A 20,523-nucleotide genomic window follows, 5' to 3' on the forward strand; every position below is an offset into this window, starting at 1 on the left:
TACTTCTGCTCCTTCTGAAAAAGAGCACTAGTTGTGTTTTAAAAGTTTCTAAAGATTTATTTGGACGTTTATGGTTTTCTTTTAGACAGTGAAAGGATGGAAGAGGAATAAAGATTTTAATATTTTAAAATTAATTGTCAAAAGTATGTATCTAATAATCAGCTAACACTTTAAAGTTTATATAGAGAAGATAATATTGTTAAAATAACAGAGCATATGTCCTTCATTTAACTCATACAATGCTCTCTTCCAATTATGCAAGTTGATATTTATGTTTAGTTTTAATGGCATGAATAATCCCATACTCAGTAATTAACAGAGTTATGTAGTCATATTTGCAGCACTGAAGTCCTTATTTCCATCATCATGGAATGTAGGTCTTTATCTCGAATAGAGAGAGGGCCATGATAACAAAGGTGTGTGAAAGGCTATATAAATGTAAGAAAATCTTAATCTTTTATAGTAAAACATAAGCGTGAAAATGCATCAAATGGAAAATTAGCATGAAATTTAGTGGAGCTTAAACCAGAATCCACTGACATCAATAATAGTATTTCTATTAATTTTCATATGCTGGGAATTGCAGCTATATATTATACAGCTGAATGGATTTCCTTGCTAACAGCTCTATCATTCAAGATAAAATTGTCATTTTTTCTTAGAAGTATTATTATGGTAAATGATACTATCTTATTAGATGAATTTCATGTGAAACTTGAAAGTACTTTTTATTACAAAAAGTACAGAGTTACAATAAGCAGCAATTTGTTCTATTTTATTTTATGATTCTTGAGCCAGTTTGGGAGTTTAATAAAATATAATTGCTTTTCTTAAATGTTTGATAGGATCTTCAGGGGGGATGCTTTAATGTAAACTGTTTGACCAGTGTCCTACAGTGAGTAAAACTTGTTTCAGACCGTCATAGTTTGACTAAGGCTTATACCTCCTTTTTTAGCTATTACATGGTGATAGTACTTTCATTTTAGACATGCTTATATTCCTTATGACGTATATTTGCATAAACATTTCTAAAGTGTAAAAATAAATTTCAATATTAATTATGACTTCAAACTCAAGGGAGCTTTTACATTCTATTTTGATAATTTTTTCAGAACATATAAGAACATCATGCTTCAAAGGCTGGAATTCCTGTTTCTCACTCTCTGTAACCAAAATTGCTGAGGACTAGAGAAAAGTCATCATGGGCAGTAAAAGTAGTAGTATTAGAATAATAATCAATTTAGCTACTGTTTCTTAAAGTAGCAGAATAAATTATGGAGAAGTTATTTTTATATTTTAAAGTGTGTCTTTTAAAGGACCAGAGTGAAAAAAAGTAGCTTTGTGACAATCCCACTAGCTTGCACTGAATCCTGAGTATAGATGCTGGATGTTTGCACCAGTGAAACCTAATTCCTATCTTTCCACAAGGGACTGCCATTGAACCAGCAGCTTATCACATATGTTTTTCTCTGCCTTGTGCTGCCTTCCAAGGGAATCAAAGGCAATTTTGAGAACACACTGAGTAGCACCAAAATCAGGAGCAGAATTCAAAATGTACGAAAACCAGCAGCAAAAAAAATTAATAGTTCTTTTATCTACTTACAATGTGCTTAAGCATGTCACATTTAAAAAAAAAAAAGGAAAATAAAAGCCCCCCTATAGAAACACTTTCATGATTAACAAGTGACTTTCATGGAACCACAACAGGGATTCTGAAGTTAAGACTATCAGAGAGCATCTGTGTGTGGATTTTATTTCCAGTTGCAAACAAAGGCTCTGTCCATAACTCTTGGGTTGGCTTCACCCTCATCTCAGTACCTGAGCCAGATGGCATTCTTTGGCACCCTTTCCATACAAAAAGGTGTGAGACATTCCTCAGTATGGAAGACCAAAAGTCAGATGACTCTGAAGTCTGTGAGCTGTGCTTTTCATCCTCCTGACAGAGAAGCAACCATTGTTTCCAGTGTTCAGCATAAGAAAATCTTGTCCTGAACAGAGAGGAAAGCCAACATGCATCTGAAGTACAACCAATATGCAACACTTGTGTAAAAATTCCACTTCTTCACATTGGCCACCTTAGATGAAAACAGATAAATCTCCCCCAAAAAATTATCTGGCTCAGATCCTGCAATACTAAACCTACCACATGGAGAAGAACTTCAGAAATCCAAGCTGAATAATGCAGACTTGTCTTTAATCAAAATCATATGTAATACTGTTGTGGACAGTATGGGGTGGAGGAGGGACAGTCTACTGTGGAAATGGTGCAACACAGCAGGCAAAACTGAAGGGATGCTTTGTTTTTTAATTCCCCTCCAGCTTCTGCCTCAACTCTGTGGGTGTTCAGGACTTGTCCTGTCAAACTGTTCACCAGCAATTGCATTAGTAGCCTTGCAAGTCTTTGTGTAGAGTTTAAAGGGGGCAGCCCAGGGGCTGCATAGTCTACTGGTATATAGGCAGGAGTGAGACTGATGTCTACAAATAATCCACTGCTCAGGAAATTAATCTCGAGCACTTAGCACAACCCTTCCTTACTTTCAAAACCTAAGACAAAGAAGGATTCATGAAAAAGGGTATGGGTGTGACAGGATGGTTTCAAGATTTTAGCAGGCAAATACTTCATTAGCATTGGCCCCACTCAGGCTAAAAGAGGAGAGAGATGTGGCAGCTTTGCAGCAGCATTCTACCTGATACAAGATAGACCTAATTTCTGCCATCTGTTTGGCTCATTGCTGATAATCTAAGGATTATAAACATGATGCTCTGCACTTCTATAAGATTACAGTTTCTTGTTTATGTTTCAACATTTGTCAGGCTCCAGCTGAGCTACTGAAATTACACTGCAAATTTCACTCGATTGTCTGCAAAGGCAGAGCAACAGAAGGAAGAGGGGAGAAGGGAGAAAGGATTCAGAACGCAGGCAGGACAAGCAAGGCTGAGTGTTACTGCAGCACTCATAATTGGTTAGCATCCTCAGGAAGATCCACATGTTCTTATCTGGATCCATGCTGATAGGTGCTCTATAGCTGTCATAAGAGCTAACTTGCCTTATTGTTTTCGTAGCCTAAGAGGAAAGAAAACAACACACAAATACAGCAAACCTCTAGGATGTGGCGCATAAAAGAACACATGGAATGGCAGCAGAGATACTTGTAGCTGCATACACTACTATCAGCTTTGTCCAAAACCTGATGAAATCTACCGACCCTGATGAAATAGACTGTTTCCATTGATTTCAGCAGGATCTCAATCAGGCTTTGAAGTCTGGATTGACTATACCTAATTTTGAACAGTGAACTGGTGCACATGAGTCTTGTTGCTGTGCTATCAGTAAGTGGTCCTGTGAAATATTCAAACACCAGGCAGCAGTTTATTTCACTCCTGTCTGAGAGCACCTGTGGAGCTGAAGTAGTTCCCCAAATTAGATGAGAGTAGCCCAAGGAGACAGGAGTGATTCAGTCAAATACTATCTGAAGAAATATGTAAAAAAAACCCTTCCACGAAGTACTTGCCCATTCTGATAATTTCCACATTCAGGATGAACAATTTCAGAAGACTTTGGCTGAAGCTATCAGTACCAGAAATGATGAAATAAAATCTTTTCATCTTCCCTCAGGTTTGATCTTGCTTTAAAATTGAGTCATTTTGTCAAACTTGAGAGGACAGAAAGTACTGCTGGAGTTTGCTTTTTGCTGTTGTTTTACAAATATTTGTTAAGATGGTTTTGGTAACTGGTCTATCGCTTTACTGCTCCAGCTTCACAACAACGTTAAGATATGTAATCTGTATGTTGACAGTGTCAGATTCCTTCCAAACCATAATTAAAATTTGTAACTTCCTCCATGTGGTACCTCAGAGTTTGCCAACAGAGGAAGTGCACAGCATGGATGAGTTGGGGTTTTTTAATCAATCTGGTTTTGCTGTCTTGGAGCCCGTAAATTTTCATCAGCACTTCCCAGCTCTTGTGCTGTATGTGATCAGGTCTTCAAGGCTTGCTTCAGGACAGCATTCATGAGGATTTTCAAGCAGTAGAAGGGAGATGCTTTCTTCCTGGTACAGCTGAGCTCATTACTTTCTACAGGCTTCATGCAGCCCATCATAACTGCATCCCTTCTGTTTTCCCTGGCCAGTTAACCTCCTTACTTGCATTCATCTTTTTCCTTAACTGGCTTTTCTCTGGGAGGAATCTCTGCAGACAGTTCAGATGACCTTTTTCTCATTTTCTCTGCCCTTGTATTTAAATGCCACTCTGAGCCACAAGTAGAGCTATTCAAAAACATTTTATCCTTACTGAATGAGCACTGCTCTTGCTGAATCTAATGATACAGAGAGCCTATGGAGTGATTAAGAAGTGACCCAAAGAGCAGGCTGGGGAAGGGAACTATATTCTTACAGTGGCATAGTTGATCACTTGATCACACCAGCAGGATATCTGTTGGGACACAGGGGTGGGATTTCATGTGTTGAAATAATTTTTTCTTGGTTTAATTAGCTAACATATTTATTCTTTGTATATGCTATTCTTTTGAAACATTTTATACTAATAAGTATTTACAGCTGGTCCAGAGATGCATGTTAGGTGAATGTGTTTGTTACATCAATGATGGTATGGCCAGCACTGCAAGCACTTCATCGTCAGGGTACAGGCCAATGTTAAAGTGCTGACAGCAGAAGGACTCAGCAGTGTCTTGGAATTTTCTGTGTAACTCTCGGGGTAAGCTTTGGTAGAAGGCAAGTGGTATCCTACATATAAAGTTGTCACCAATTTCTGTTCCCCATAACGATGAGGAATACTATAAAAAAACATGTACATCAGTAATGCTCACCAGACTGCCAGCTTTGCAAACACCATGTCAGAGGATGGAGCAGTTGGCTGCAGAGTGCAAAGGACTATTCCAAAGTGTCTTCCAATTAAGCATGACAGTAGCTTGGAGACAGATCCACTGGTGCTTGCAGAACAAAAAGTCTAGCAAAAGAAAGTGGGAGAGAGGAAAGTGCTGGATGTCACTGAAAAACTGAAATTGGCCATCTACAGGGAGAGGACTGAGAGGCGTGGGAATGGAATCAGTTTTGAGCTAAATTAGAGAGTTGTGTCCAGTCTTCAAAATTAGGCTGCTGTTCCATGAATGAACAAATTAAAAAACAGTGTTGTGTTAAATTTTGGGTGCATCAACCAGTAAGTTAATAGCAATAGAAAAAAAAAACCGAAAGGTTAGAAAAAGAATTTGCGATGAGTGCAGCTCAGGGACTGGGCAATAGCCAAGAAATTTAAGAGTAGATTTCCTAACTGTACCTTGAGCACTGAAGAGGAAGACCATTTGAGAGTTTGTGTAATCAGTTGCTTTGCAAACTGATTTCATCATGTCAAAAAGAAAATAACTTCCATCTGTCACATACTTACTCTGTTTAAGGGAGACTAGGAGTAGATGAGAGAAGTCCAACAGAAAACCTGAGAGAGAAATAACTTCCTAGGCTAACAACAAAGAGGAAAATTTGAGAAAATAAACTGAGATTGAAGGGACATATTCATGACCAAAGAGTTAAGGAAAGCTCAAATTCATTCCTTCCCCCTTGGGAGAAGTAGAGACAGAGCAAACATTCAGTGAGATTGACAAGGAACCTTCCAAGCAGACTCTGAGAGCATAAAATAGATTTGGTAAAAGATATGGAAGGGAGAGTGAGGAGGACAGCATGGATGGCCCCAGAAGAGAAAAACAGGAGGATTATTATTACTCTTTGTCCACATGAAGGTCTAAAGAGAGAATTTTGCCAAGTCAGTTAAAACCTTTGATAACTCATGTTAACACCTGCTGCTTTCTAGAGCCTCCTACAAGGAAAGAGTGCATTTCATGCTTATTTCCAACTTAGGTAATAGTCTGTATGCTTGACTTCTTTTAAGGAACATCATGTCGTACTGTGCATTAGGCTTTATCACAAGGACAATAAACTGCTGCTTGAGTTTCATTTTTGGACTGCTTAGCTGAAATGCAAATCATCAGATAAAATGTATACTGCTATGTCAGCAGAAAGTAAAATTAAGAAATGTAACTCGTATCTACTGTGGTTTGAATTAAGAGTTTGGGCCGAAGTCAACCATTGTTTCAGAGTAGTTCAGTGTAATTCAGTTATACTGGCCTAGGCTGTGCCAGCATGGATGTGAGCAGAACTTTGCTCCTTGAGTATTCTTGAAGCATCTGCTCAGAAGGGTATTTTTTGCTACACTGTATTAAGGGAAAATGGTTTGTTTGTCTGATTTGACATGAGTTTGGTGTATGTGTGAATTCCATTTCTAAAAGTTACCATGAACAAGTGGAAAGGAACTTACAGTAAAAGAAGCCAACATGGGAGAATTTCAGGGAATGTGCATTTCTAATCTGCAAAATGCTGTTGAAGTGAATGCTTCTAACCTTTGTATTCTACTGTCAGATTTGCTTTCCTTGCTTCACTTTTATTCATTTAATGTATTCTTTTCATTTCAGATCAGAACATCTGTTATTTGGTCCACACCAAATGTCTCCTTTGAAATCCCTTTATGGGTTATAATACTAGCCATACTTCTTGGACTACTAGTACTAGCTCTGCTGACCCTAGCTTTATGGAAGGTATGCTGTATTATTACTGTTACTGTTGCCTTAAAAAAAACCCTGAAAGATACTGGAAGATACTAGAAGAGAATATAAAGAAAGGCTGGAATTTTGTGATCTTCAGCAGTTTGGAGCAAAAGCAACAATACACGTGGTTTTTTTGTTTTGGCATTTCTGACATGCTAGTGTCACTGACCTTTTTGCAGGGAACTTGTTTTCAAAGTCCTCCTTTATTACTGAAGTCTAGTTATAAATGGGCATACAGAGTTTGGCTCTGTTTCCCAAGACCTATGATCCTCTTTCTCAGGATGTTTAGGTTCAAAAAGAAGTTACTCTAACTTTTGTTTTCTCTGAATAATTCAGGGATTTCCAGTTTTTGTCAGCATGGAACAACATCCCCAGCTCTGAGAATTAATTTTTAGATTTCCTTTTATGTTAGTATATCATATCTTCTTGTTTGAAAGTTTTCTATTTCTGTGTTAGTTGTTACACTCCCTTTACAAGTTTTAAGATGAGTTACTGGAAACTGCTATATTACAGGGAGCAAGTGTAGCTTTTGGCCACCCTCTCATTTCACATTAAAAATAACTTCTAAATAATTCCTTAAGTTAGAATATGGCTCATCTGTCTTCAGCAGCGTAAAGGTTATGGTTAGGTGTGCAGTCTCTGCTAACTTCCCAAATTCACCTAGTCAGGTAACAGCAGCAAAAAGCTATGTCTAAAACATGCAAGGATGAGAAGAATTTTAGCGGTACCTTTCTTTGACCTCATGTGAACATTCAACCTGGTGACTAGAAGGGTAACTTTTTGGCAGTTAAAGCTAGGTGAGAGGATCTCATCTTTAGTGATCTTTAGTCTAGTTTACAACACTGTCCTGTACACATTTCCCAACACACATTCCACCTCTGTTATTGTTACTGCTTGTCAATTTAAATACCTTTCCTGAATGAGCGTCTTGCTGAACTGAAATTAGCAGTTTTCTCATCAGCATCAGTCCGTATCAGCATTCAGACCAACTTTACATCTCCTGCAAAGACATCTGTCATATGATTTGAATTTTTAAAGCTATATTTTGGAAGTCAATGCCTTGTACATAGAACTAATTTTTCATAGGGAATGATTTGAATAGAAATGCAATATCTTCACAGTCTATCTGCCTGCCATAGGTTGTGTCTGACTTTTCAGGTTGACTGAGTGAAGAATCAAACTGCAACTGAGTCTTCCTGTGGTTGTCTTACCATGACACCTTTGTTTCTGTTGATTGTTTTCTGCAGTGTGGCTTCTTTGACAGAGCTAGACCTCCTCAAGATGACATGGCTGACAGGCAACAGCTGACAAATAACAAGACTACTGATGCATAAAGGAAGAGAGCGACAGTTAAAGTCAGAATCCTGCCTGAGACTAGAAACACAATGAGGATTAAATGAAGGATTCCTTCCACCAGCCTTGTACCTGCAATTGACATGGTGTCTTAATCTGATCTATGCAATGTTCTGATAACATGCCACATGACGGCCATCCTTGCCAAAGAAAGCAGCTTTTTCACTGCCTTACAAAGATATTCACCGCTGAACAGAATGTTTATCCCAATTCCAGTCAGTCTATGTTTCAGCAGATGCCTGTGAACATGTGTGGTATACTGAGATGGTTCCAGAACAAGCCCAAATCTCTCAAGGAGAGAAGGCCTTCATTGCTGTTTTGTCTAGAAGATGGACCAGGACAAACCTTCTGAATGCTACTGTATCATACGGAATACCTTTGAAACCTCCCTAAGAATAAGAACCTTTATGAAATTATTGCTCAGGGAGACAAGCAGTGTATCAGTACTGTGATAGTACTTCTGAAAAACAAAGGTAGTCTATAAAAAAACTTTATAGACGGGGCACAATTATTTATTTTTCCACCTTTTTGGAATAAGTATCTGCAATAATAATCAACATAGATTTTGAGAGAAGAAAGTAAAAAAAATAGAAATCATGTCCTTACTTTACATGTAAATAGAAATGCAAACCCATTGTACACGCAGAACACAACTTTCTTGGCTACAAAGAATTTTGCAAAGCAGAAGATCTATGCAACACTTTACGAGATGAGACATATGATAAACAAGTACATGTTGTATCTCTTTCAGCCCAGAGCTGGCAGTATCCCACCCAGATAACTAAATCCATGCACAGCATAGAACAGGGGATAAAGTACCCTGTTCTTGTCTTGTTGTTCAACCAACACAGGATACAGTCATTTCTGAAAGACTGTTTTAAGTTATCACAACCATACTGGTGATATTGTGAAGTCTTAGGGGGTTTGGGGCTGGGGTAAATTTTCTTTTCCATTTCTCTGTTACTTTGTTGAAATTGCCTCAAAATGGCTACTCACAATTGTAACTTGAAATCTTTGCCTTTTTTTATGTTACAGTCTACAAGCTGACAGCAACTCTGAAGTGTTGACTTCAGCAAAGTTTAGGGCTGAATATAATTATTTCTTAAGCAAAATCTTGCAGGGAAGGTGGGCAGAATTTGTATTTATGCAGAAAAATAGGATGTCAGCCAACCAAACACGAACATTAAAAAGGAAAAATATTTTGAGTTAAAGAGTAAAAAAATAGACTTAGAATTGATTATTTTTTTCCCGGTTAAGGGTTCTGAAGAAGAGATGTTTCATTATTTCTGTTCTAACGGCAAATGGTCCATATCTCACTAGGGGCTTTAAGCTCTGATATGTGCAAAGTTGTACCTGAAAGCTTGAGTCTTCCAGTGCTGCCTGTGAGTGTCAAATTAGCTACATTGTGTAAACTTCATGAAGAATTGTTCGTTTTCTGAAATCTACACCACACTTGCCTTCTCCTGAGCTCCTCTTCTTTCCTTTCCGTCTCAGCTTCTCCATTGGCAAATGGCCTCATCCATTCTGTCACTTTTAGAAAACTGCCCTTCTGCTTCCTAATACTTCAGGACAGGAGTAGCCATGAGACATTGTCACTTCTGTCAGTCTGACACAAGATTTTACAGTTTTACCATTGCCTGCATGCAGACTGACCTGTGCAATCCAAGCAGGAGCTGTGTTATGTCTTCATATCTAAGGCCAATTTGCAAGAAGCCCTTAATGGAGTCTTTAGCTTCTCAGATGCAGAGTACCCATGAGATTAAATTGTAGGAGGAGACATATGCCTCCAAAAATGGAGGTGAAGCATCTGTGTGCTTCACACAAGCAAGAACCTCCATTTTCTAAAGTTAGGGAGACCTGACCACTTCCCAGTCCTCCAGAAAGCCGTTAACAGACTCATTCACCTAAATGAGTTTGAGCTGACCCCTTGTAGGTTAGAGAGATCAACTGACAAATATTACCACAAAGCAAGCCTATCCCGTATTTGCACACCTCTGTATCCCATGCATTCCAGGCAAAATTGTCCTTCCATGAAAGACAGTGAGCTTCTAGCTTTTGTAAATATTTAATTGTTGTGTGTAGCAGCTTCTGAAACAAGATTAGCTAGCTCATTGCAATCACATCATCTGCACAACTCTTACTCTGATGAGATAGCACCATAAGGAGATACCGAACATAGGACTTTTGTATGTGCAATACTTTATATTACTTATATACCTGAAGCATGTTTACACTGGCATTTGTGTTTGTTTTTTAAACTTTTGAATATAGTGATAATGATTACAATAAAGAAAAAAGGATTGGAACAAAAATGAAAACAAACACAGCTCTGTTCAGTATTTGTTGCAATGTGTTTTCAATCCTACACTGCTCTGAGGATGGGACTAGGTGACCTAATAAGTTCTTTGCATTTGTAACATCTATAGTTCACTTTTGAGCAATTACTCTCCATTTTAATGATGGACAAAACACGTTCAGATACTAAATTTAAACAATAAAGAACCTCAGTGACTGTTGAGCCTGGCTGGAATCCATTGGCTGCAGCTGTGTAATGTCACTGGAAACCAAATTAGAGGCACATGATCTGACAAACAGTTACTTTGAGCAATACTTTGTTTTATATTTCTACATCCTTGTAGATTAAACTTCCCCCATGGAAATGTCTGGAGCTGTGTGCTGTCAAGGACTGTAGTCTTTATTCCCAGCATTTGTGGATAGCTTTGGCTGCAAATTGCAAACAGCTTTGTGAAGATTTCTGGGTTTCAGTGCTTGCCAAGAGTGTTTATTCCCTGGGGAGATTGCATCCTGGATATGGACACTAGCAAGCAGTTGACATAATCTTCCCCCCCAGTATATCAGTAATGTGCTGCATGATAACCTCTGGCACATCCCTACGTGACTGAACTTTTGTTTCAGTGACGTCAGCCTTGTAATGAGTTACTAAATGCAGCTTTGTGTACTGGTAATTCAGCCTTATGCTTCCCAATGTATGTGGTGAACTGCTGAGGGCTGGGAACACAGCAGTAGTCCAGAGAGCAGGAAAAGCAAAAGGTTACTTTAAAAATTAAAGTCTTTTAAGACTCCTCATTTCTATGACCACCACAGCACTCTAGTAAACAGAAAGACATTAGTCTTTTATTTCACATGCTTCTTGCTGAGTTTGAGAAAGGCTGTGGGTTATTTAATCCATGCACCAGACTGTATCTAGTGTCAAGTAGCATTTTCTGTTTCATGAAGGTTTCAGAATTTACATAACAGGGATCGGTACATTTGAATATGTTTTCACTTGCATATTTACAGTTTTTATTTTACCACAGGTTAATTTTTTGTTGTCACCATTCTGTAACTCATTTACAGTTTTTTCTATTTTCTGCTGACAGCTTTTGCAGGTTTCCCACGTTAGACAGCTCTTGAAAATGGCACTGATTCTCTCTGCCTTTTAGCTGTGAATTTCTCATTCATTAGCATGAAGGATCTTCTGGTAGGCACGGCATACATTAACTAAAAAGCCTTTTGAAACCAACAAAACACCTAAGCATACAAAGGGGAAAGAAAACCCCAACCAGCCATGGCCTATCGTATTCCAGTACATTGCAGCAAGGTTTTTTTTTAATGAAATACCATCTGACACACTGCGTTTAGGAATTGTTTATGAGTGCGTGTTTTATTTATGATTGTTGGCAAAGATCCATATTAAAATGTAGTGTAATGGTAGTGCCTCTTGACAATAAAAAGTCTTGAATTCAGCTCGTGCAGGCGCCATGATGTGACACAGCAGGAATGCTTTTAATATTGAAGGACTGGTCTTGTTTTGCCTGTGCGTTGTATTTGAGGGGCACTTAACTATTCAAGATGCTATCCTACTGTACACAGTGATTTTTAGAAAAGAAGAATGGAAATAATTGTTCAACTCACTTTTCAGATGGTTTCATTTGTTTTCAACATGTTTCTCTACTTAACCAATGCACCACATTTCATTTGGTTGTGTATTGTTCTGTGTTTCAGTAAAGATTTGTAAAGCAGACTTCAGTGAAGGCTCATAGGAGACACAGGCTTAGATCTGGATTAATCTTTTTCCATTTTAGGCACAGAAGAGGCATCAGGAGTTATCTCAGATGTCTGCTGAGACTTCTAAGAATGTTATAGCTTTTTTGTAACAACTACTCCTATGCCAACTACAAGAAAACCAAGACTTTATTTTTGAGCATCCAACAGTCATCCCTCCTATGTGTCCTGAGGGTATATATACAGAGGGACTTGATATCAAGCAGTTAAGGAGGCTGCTGGATACTACATTAATTCTAAATGACAGAGAGAAGGAGTAGGAGGCTCTAGAGGAGAAATCAAACCTTTAAACACATAGATGTTATCACAGAGTAGATCAGGAACAACAAGAAGGTTGATTACTAGGATGGATGGCTTGGAAATAAGGCTCAGCTGCAGGATATGAGAAGTTTTGACCCCAGAAAATAATGAGACTAATGATCTACTACAGTGATATTTTTTTTCACAATGGCCAAATGATTCATTGCTCATGCAAAGTTTAAGGAAAACCATTTCCCTAGTAATTAGATAACGAAAGAAAAAATATCTACAGCTGTGACAGGACTATTGAGTTAACTGTGAATCTCTCTCATTCTTAAATGAAGGGCCATATTCATTGACTTTGAGGGAGGGAAGGAGGTGGTAAAGACATGACACTTGAATTTCTTCCAGCTTTTGGCTTCATTGCTGTTTCAGAATGACTTCAGTATTTGCTGAGGCTGTGTGACATCTTTCACTGCAGTAGTACAGACTGTGCTATCCAAAGGTAATAGAAAGGCATTTCTTTCAAACCAGTAAAAACTGAATCTTCTGTGGAAACTTTCTGTCTATGTCTGGCTTACCCAGCAGACCTGAGGAGTAAAGTGGTGTTTAAGTGTGGGGTTTTTTATTTATTAATTGTTGCTACATACACTAAGAAGCTTCTACATGCATGTAGGAAGCTTCAGTCCTTATATACAGTTTTAAGTAGTTTAACTGAAGTAACAGATGAAGGAGGCACAACTAAGTCAGCAATGAAATTGAAAAGTTAATTGATGTAGTGAAGATGACAGTCCTATTTAATTTTGGCTGTAGTGAGTGTCTTGCTTGATATTTTTGAAGTTTACTGTTTCTTTAATTCTACATTTAATATATTACGGTACTAATGAAACACTTAGACATTATAAACAGTGATATTTGTGTTTAATGTAACAAGATACTTGCTAACGGATCAGACAGGGCAGTTACTCCCACAAGAAGGGAAAATGCTGACACCGTAAGAGTTTTCAGTCCTTTGGACATATTCCTTTTGCCTCAAAGATTTCTGGAGCACCTTGATCGGCTCTGTTACTTGCAGCTGATTTAATATTATTTGATCCATTGGCTCGTCCACTATCAACGGGTTGGGACACAGATAATCAATGCCATCTCCTCTGCATCTGCTTTTTGTTTAAAATGCTGAGGATATCTCCCATCTCGTGAACATGTCTGCAGCTTTTCACTGATTCCCATATGATTGGTGAGAATCTATTCTATTTGATTGTGAGGATAAGGCATGTTTAGTCTCCACCCCACTTTTCTAATGCCCATATATACACAAAAAATCAGTCCTATGGTATCTATTACAGATTATTTCACTAAGCAACCAGCCAAGTCTTTGTTCTGTAATTTAGTAGAACAAAGTAAGCCTGAACTTGACCCTCCAGCCATTTTAAGCAAACAACATCTGTGTGAAGCCATTAGATTTCCACTACATTGACTCACTGCAATGTCTTTAAGAGAAAATCTTCTTGCATAACATGTTGTGGACTTCTCAGTGTCATCACTACAGCTGGTATGTTGTATCAAATATATACTGATCTTAGGTGGATCATGTTGAGCTCATTTTATTATCTCAAAAATGCTTTATCTGGAAGTGCAGGAAAAAACTGTGAGTTGTCTTTTGCAAGGATGTTCAGAAAGAGACGGTGAGCTTTTAACTACCATCCCCTCAATATGTCCCTCAAAGGGACCTCCTGGGCAGGTTTGCAGGAGAAGGGGAGGTGGCAGAAAGGGATGTTAGCAGCACCAAGGAGGAGCAGTGCCAGGAAAGATGCAGATTGACTCCAGCATACAACATTTCCCCAGACCTGGCATGAAGAGGGGCTTCTTCAGCTGCCATAGGACTGAGAGGCTCTGTGCTTGGCCTCCCTTTTTCCTCCCTGCACTCTCTTCTTTTGTCTTCCTACCTTGCTCCTTCCTGCAGGCTGCTGGCTTGTCTACCCTCCAGCTACCTCAGAGATCCTCCTTGTGCTTCCAGGTGTAAATCCCCACCACCACCACAGTGGCACCAGCTCCCCAGCTCTCTCTCTCTCTCTCTCTCTCCCCACTTCTGACTTCACCAGCTTCTTCTTGGCACTGTGATGGGCACCACGGGTTTCCCAAAGACTGATCTCACACCATGGCTACTCCCTACCTCCTCTCCAGGGAGGCTTGGGCTGAGATCAGTCCAGTCACAGAGGATACAACTATGTGCTTCTCACAGGGCTATGGAATGGATACATGAGGAGCAGCTTCTAATTGCCATTTCACACAGGTACCCAAGTACACATTGGGGATGGCATCCCCAAATGATTCATATCCTGCTGTTTCACACACACATAGGCCTTCTCAAATATAAACCATCTCTCCGGTCTGCTCTTGTTGATCCATGTACTGTCTTGTGACCATTTTTCTTTCTGGGCTGATCCCCCATGTCCCAGAACAATGCCCTGGCCAATTCCTTGCAGATCACCTCTCAAAACAACCTCTCTCAGTGATCTTTTCCTAGTTGAGCTCTGCCTGTTCCTCTTGGCTGCTAAGGCAGGACCAGTCCCCAAATCTGCCCATGTACCTTGTATCTTTATAACATCTTCCTCATCACCACCCCAGGCTCTCCAGCTTGTTGCCACTGTACATCAGGGACATGGAAAGGAAGGGATAGCCTTGTGGTTGGGTGCTGGGCTGAACTTGGGCAGTTGGATTGTCCACAAACTTATGTAATTTTGGGCAAAGCACTTCATTCCTTGCTTTGTCATCTGTAGTGGGGCCACCAAAGAACAGTGCCGGGTACATCTTGTAAATAATAAACTCCTCAGGTGGAAACCAGGACTCTCCTATTTCTCTAAGGCTGAAGCAAACTTAAAATGCCATGTCAGTACTAAGTAACATCAGCATCCATGGACCAGTTGCTGCAAGTTCAAGTGCCTGTATTGGAGAAGCATGTGACTGCTCCCGTTCTTTCCCCACGGACTCATGAAACCATACAGGGTTATTTTTTAGCAGCTTATGCCTGCTTTATTAGAGGCACTGGTTATAGCTGGTAGAATAAAGTAAAACCAAACTGCTGAGGAAAGTAGTAGTGGGTACTGTGACTAGAGCCATTTATTCACCTCAAGCCTGCAGAAAAAGTGAGTGTATTCCATTATCATCAATCCAGTACATATAAATCCACTGAAATGTCATATAAATAATAGTTTTCCAAGCTGCTCTGTAGAACAATTCAGGTGGGAAGAACAATTAATATTAAATACTTCTCTTTTCAACTTTGGATCCATGAACACTAAAAGGATCAAGCTGATGTTTCTTTTGAACATAGAATTATCTAGAAATTACATGTCACATCTAGAACTTCTCACAAATTACTCTGGAGCTTTTCAGCAACAAGCTAGAAATGTAGAGCCTCGCCTTTGCTCTACTGCACCACCTTCTTTGTTTTTGTAACTGAAGGGATGCACAGCAGAGAATGGGAATACAAATATACAGGCAACCATGAATCTGATCATGGAAGAGGCTTTGGAGGAATGAAAATGTGTGTCCCTGAGCAACAGCCAAGCTGGTGTGTTGACTCAAATAAGGAGTGGTTAAAGAGCATTGAGTCCCTAGGTGCCCTCCAAAAAATCAGAACTGCCTGCAGCTGAGCAGTCAGAAACTATAATACTTGAAAATCTTGGCCTAGGCATGGCCTTTTGTGAAACCCAGGGGGATCACTTCGTATTGGCAGCCAAAGCTGCATGAAACCACCATGAGTAGAAGAGGGTGGCAGTGGAGCCTGTGTGTTAACAGTGCAGTTCCTTGGTTTGCCTGGCTTGTGTCACAGATGTAAAGATGACATGTAAAGCTTTCATGAAAACTGTCTTTTCTTCTCCACATACTCTATGGATGTCTACAGATTAAAAAACTGGTCGAAGAAACAATCTCTTAATTTGCCCTCCAAGTCCTGAATTTACACTAAATAGCAGACACCAGCAGACAAACACCTCGAATGCTGGTCCTCTAAGGAGTAATGAGACATTTTTCCACACGATCTACTGTCTTAACTGCTTCATTCAACTGTTAAGGGCTTCCACCAGGACCGGTGGGGGAAGTGCAGGATTGGGGTGTTGGCATGCTTGTACTATGTGCTAAGCATTGAGCGAATTTGTGGCACAGAAAGCCTGCACTTCAAATATAAAATATGGAGCAGCAGATGGATGTAATAAAACAGAACCATACGGAAACAATGACACAATTATGAACAGCATAATAGGCAATGGTCATAGCATGCCAGGGCCATAAGCAGACTTCCTATTCTGGATTCCTAAATTGGGCATCGTAATACCTAAATAGAAGCCATCTGGCCCATCAAGGCAATCCGGGGCATCTCTCCTAGTTACTCCAATGTCTTATACAGCCAGTAGGAGTGACAGCTGCGGGTTTACTCTTCAGCAACTCCCTTGAGCCCATCCAGCAACATTCGAGTCTGGTGCCAAGGAGGAAACAGCACGCACTAACTTGGGCTTTTTTTCCTGCCATGCTGAGGGCTGAGGCACTGGGTGCTGTCTCAAAACCACTTTTCAGAAGAGCACTGGTGTGCAAGGTAGGGTAGACAAGCAGCCAGAATCTGTGCCCACCTCATCTCAGCCCCGTGTTGCCTGCTCTGCTCTCAGCTGTGCTGCAGTTCACAGCAGCCCACGGTGCAGTGGGACTACAGAGCTGCAGGTAGAAGTAGTGGAGGTCTCTGGCTGCAGTCATCCAAATGGAGTGATATTCTGGGACTGGAAAGATGTGATCTATGCCCATAGTAGTGAGCAGTTTGCATCATCTGTATTACAAAAATGCACAAGCAGGCCCAAAGCATGGACTTTCATGCATCCTAGGATGGTCCCCTCTCCCTAAGTGCCAGAAGGACGCTTGCTCTCCTGTGGTTCCTGGGTGTCCAGCATCCTTTTCTGCATCAAAGACACTAATACCATGAGAGAGTTGAAGCATATGTCTCTTTCCAGACATGTCCATCACACAGTTATGCTCTTCTGAAAAATAAAGGTTGTTCAGATCCTGAAAGGTTGAATAACTTCTAGCATTCACTTGTGCTGTTTTGTGGTTGAGCAGAGTAGCCAAGAGGCTGTTATATGCGGAGTGTCCCTTTCTGCTTTGGTCCTTTCTTGAACCTGCCCATGTGTGGTGTCATCTAAACAGGCTCAGTGGCTTTGGGCCTCCACAAACTTTAAGTTATTCTGCACCAGTTGCAAAAGCTCTGGCAATGAAGTGCTCATGCTGAGACACTTCTGAGTATGTGCAGTAAAGCGTGAGCATCTACAGACAGCAGCAGTAGAAGCAGCACTGCTGGATACCTCCACAGGCTGCTGCCCCAAATGGTCTGTGGTCCAAATTACTTTGTTGAATAAGGCTCCTAAATTCTTCTTAAATCAGCCTTAGGTTTGCTAACAGTTAGTCTAAATGTGGTCCCTTGTCAATAAATGAACTTGAAGAAGTCTGGAATTCCAGCTATGTTCTTTGAGATCCCCAATGAATATCTTGGAAGTTTTACAGCCTTGCCACATTCTGTGGATCATTTAAGTATTTAATTTGTCAGATGCTCAGAGATTCACCATTTTCATGTTTAATTTCCTGAATATACCAGGCAAAATTTTTCAAATTTGATCACTTACAAGGACCACCTGTATTTGTATATCAATGCCTTGCTCTGCCATGCTCTGAACCCTCATGTCTGAAAATCAGCCGCTTTAGATACCTACATATGGCTTTAGGAACCTAAGTTTTGGCAGCCAAATTCATGTTTGTGATACTTTCACATGTTTTTAATAACAATCTAAACATAAACCAGACCAAAAAAGAGAGAAGTGAGGGGAAGGAAAAAAGAAAAAACAATGCTCTGTAGGATATCTATGTGTTGACATAAAATATGGAATAGTCTCTGCCTACTGCATCTGTGTGTGCAGAGTTTTCTTTCAAATGTGAATTACTGAATCAGTAGTTCAGACCGTCCTTAGAAGAGAATTACTGTATCTCACACTTACCAAAGCAGCAGGCTCCACACTGAGATGTTTTGCAGTGGAATTCAGGTGCACACCATGCTTCAACAGAAGGTCTTCACTTGCTCCCATGTCCTTACTTTATTTTCCTGGCATTTCTCAAAGATGAATTTTGGTGTCACTGATAAGTGAAGGTTTTCGTGTTTTCTGCTCTTATGCTGTTGTCTTAGCGGGCTGCAGCTCTGGGCATCAGGCCCACTCTGCAAACTGACAGCCTCAGGAGGGCTTCCAGGTGAAGAAAAAATTAATGGTAGGATGCCACATTTGGCAGCACAGAGGAGATGCCCAGGGTTGCTGGCATCAGAAACTAGTTTGGTTTTAAATTTGCAATTTGCCAGTGGGATTTGTTTTTAAACTTACAGATATGGTAGGCTCATCAGCTTACCTTCAACATCAGAAGAAAGCTGCCTGAAGGTCCCTTGACAAGCTGTGCTTTAAGCTTGTTCAGGAAAATTAAACCCACATTTTTTGTTTCATTAATAGGGGCAGACAGCACACCACCACATCAGCAGAGTCAATACAATGGGGTGGTGAAACACTATCTGAATGATTTGAGACTGCTGCTATGATTTCTCCATCCAGTAGACTAAAGGCCAAAAAACCCCAAAGTTCTTCTGGGGACTACACTTACTCCTCTCTCTCCACAGTTGGTTCTCTGGTGAACAGCACAGCTGTGAGCATGTTTGGGCAGGTCCATCCACAGTTCCTCTGGGAGGAGAGCACAGGCTGGGGATTTCAGTTAAAAGACAGAGCACCTTGATCAGCACTTCAGCTTTTACCACGATGCTGTTACTCTCCAAAAAGGCCAAAATAGCATCCGATTATGGTCCCCTCATTCCTACCCTTAGTCATAGTGCCAGACAGGGCTCCCAGGCTGGGGAACTCTTTCATCATGCCTAGGAAGTGGTTCAGCTGCAGTGACCCTCCAGACATGAAAAGCAGGAAGTGTTTTTCACACAAAGACTGGAAGGGCATATGCCTATGCCCAAAACTTTATCTGAAATTCAGAATTATCACCATACTCTCACCAGAAGAACATTTAAGTGTGAAAATTGAGTACTTTCACTGTGTACCTTCTTCCTGCTCCAGAGAGAAGCTACAGAGAAGAATGAGAGTTGTGGAGGTGCCATAGCCTTCTACATACATGTTTGCTGTGATAAAATCCTCCCTGTGTCCAGAACCTTCAGATTTCAGTCTGGCCCAGAGTTTGCAGCAGGAGCCACAGAGGCCACAAAGTTCCTCGCTCAAGCCGTAAATTTAGGGAAAGATTTCCCTTCCTGTGTTTGCACCAGCACATGCATACTCCTTTCCCATACAATGTTAGGCAAGAAGATGAATTTCACCTAGACAGAAGCATCTGGTGGGGTTTAGCAGTTCCATGGCTTTGTGTGTGTGACTCAGCTCACTGGCTGTTGTCAGATGTTCTATAAAGCCTTCTTCATTCTTTACATTCAGTACATCTCAGTTTGGCTTACACCAACCAAAAATTTTTTCCATGTTTTTCTTCCTTACAAGGAAAATAAACTTGTAAAGAGAGAGAAGTGAAGGGTTACATCTGGAAAGAGTTATGGCTGTGGCTCAAAGGAACAATTGGAATGCCTGTAATGCGGAAGTTTCTTCCACAAAGCCATTTCTTTCCTCATCTTGGGAAGTACAGATACAGGCTGCTGCTGTTCACAGAGCATAGCCCCAGTGCAAATTCCAGTGAGGGATGCCAACAGCATCCCTGCTGAGAGCACGGGTGGTGATTTATAGCAGTGCTACCCACTCAGCCTCATGGACACCATCAGGAGCATCTCAGCATCAGAAACTCTGCCTGTGTTGAAACTAATTACAAGAAGCCCCAGCCATAATAGTAGCAGCAAATTTTATAATTGGCTAATACTTGGTACATAATGTTTGGTACATATTTCTGACAAGCTGAGTGCTTGCAGACCCCACTGAAGTCAGCTGGCATTTGGGGAGTTGGCAGAGGTAAAGACCTTTTGCCCAGATGTTAACTCTGAGATCAGCGGCACCGAGTCCACCACAGCCTCACAGCTTCATTCACCTGTTACAAGTATTAGGTTGGAGGGTGACATCTTCCATCTTCAAACTCAACTCCAAATTTTGAGGAGCATGTGGAATGAAGAAAGGAAAATTTTTTTTTTTCAGTGTAAATTAGCAATGGGGAAGTACATATACAGAGGATCCAGCCCACATCT

The 20,523-nt window shown here is 40.3% G+C and overlaps 1 protein-coding gene across 1 annotated transcript in view; it reads left to right on the top strand.

Moving 5' to 3' along the window:
* The window catches only part of ITGA8 (integrin subunit alpha 8), a 110,101-nt gene extending 99,619 nt beyond the window's left edge, over window positions 1-10,482 (top strand). The window contains 2 exon segments of the mRNA XM_027658795.1: window positions 6,480-6,602; window positions 7,859-10,482. Coding sequence (XP_027514596.1) covers window positions 6,480-6,602; window positions 7,859-7,945 — 210 coding nt within the window. The 3' untranslated portion in view covers window positions 7,946-10,482.
* The last annotated feature ends 10,041 nt before the right edge of the window (window positions 10,483-20,523 follow it).

Source organism: Corapipo altera, unplaced genomic scaffold (genome assembly GCF_003945725.1).
Source record: "Corapipo altera isolate COAL_440 unplaced genomic scaffold, ASM394572v1 63, whole genome shotgun sequence".
NCBI classification, from domain to species: Eukaryota; Metazoa; Chordata; class Aves; order Passeriformes; family Pipridae; genus Corapipo; species Corapipo altera.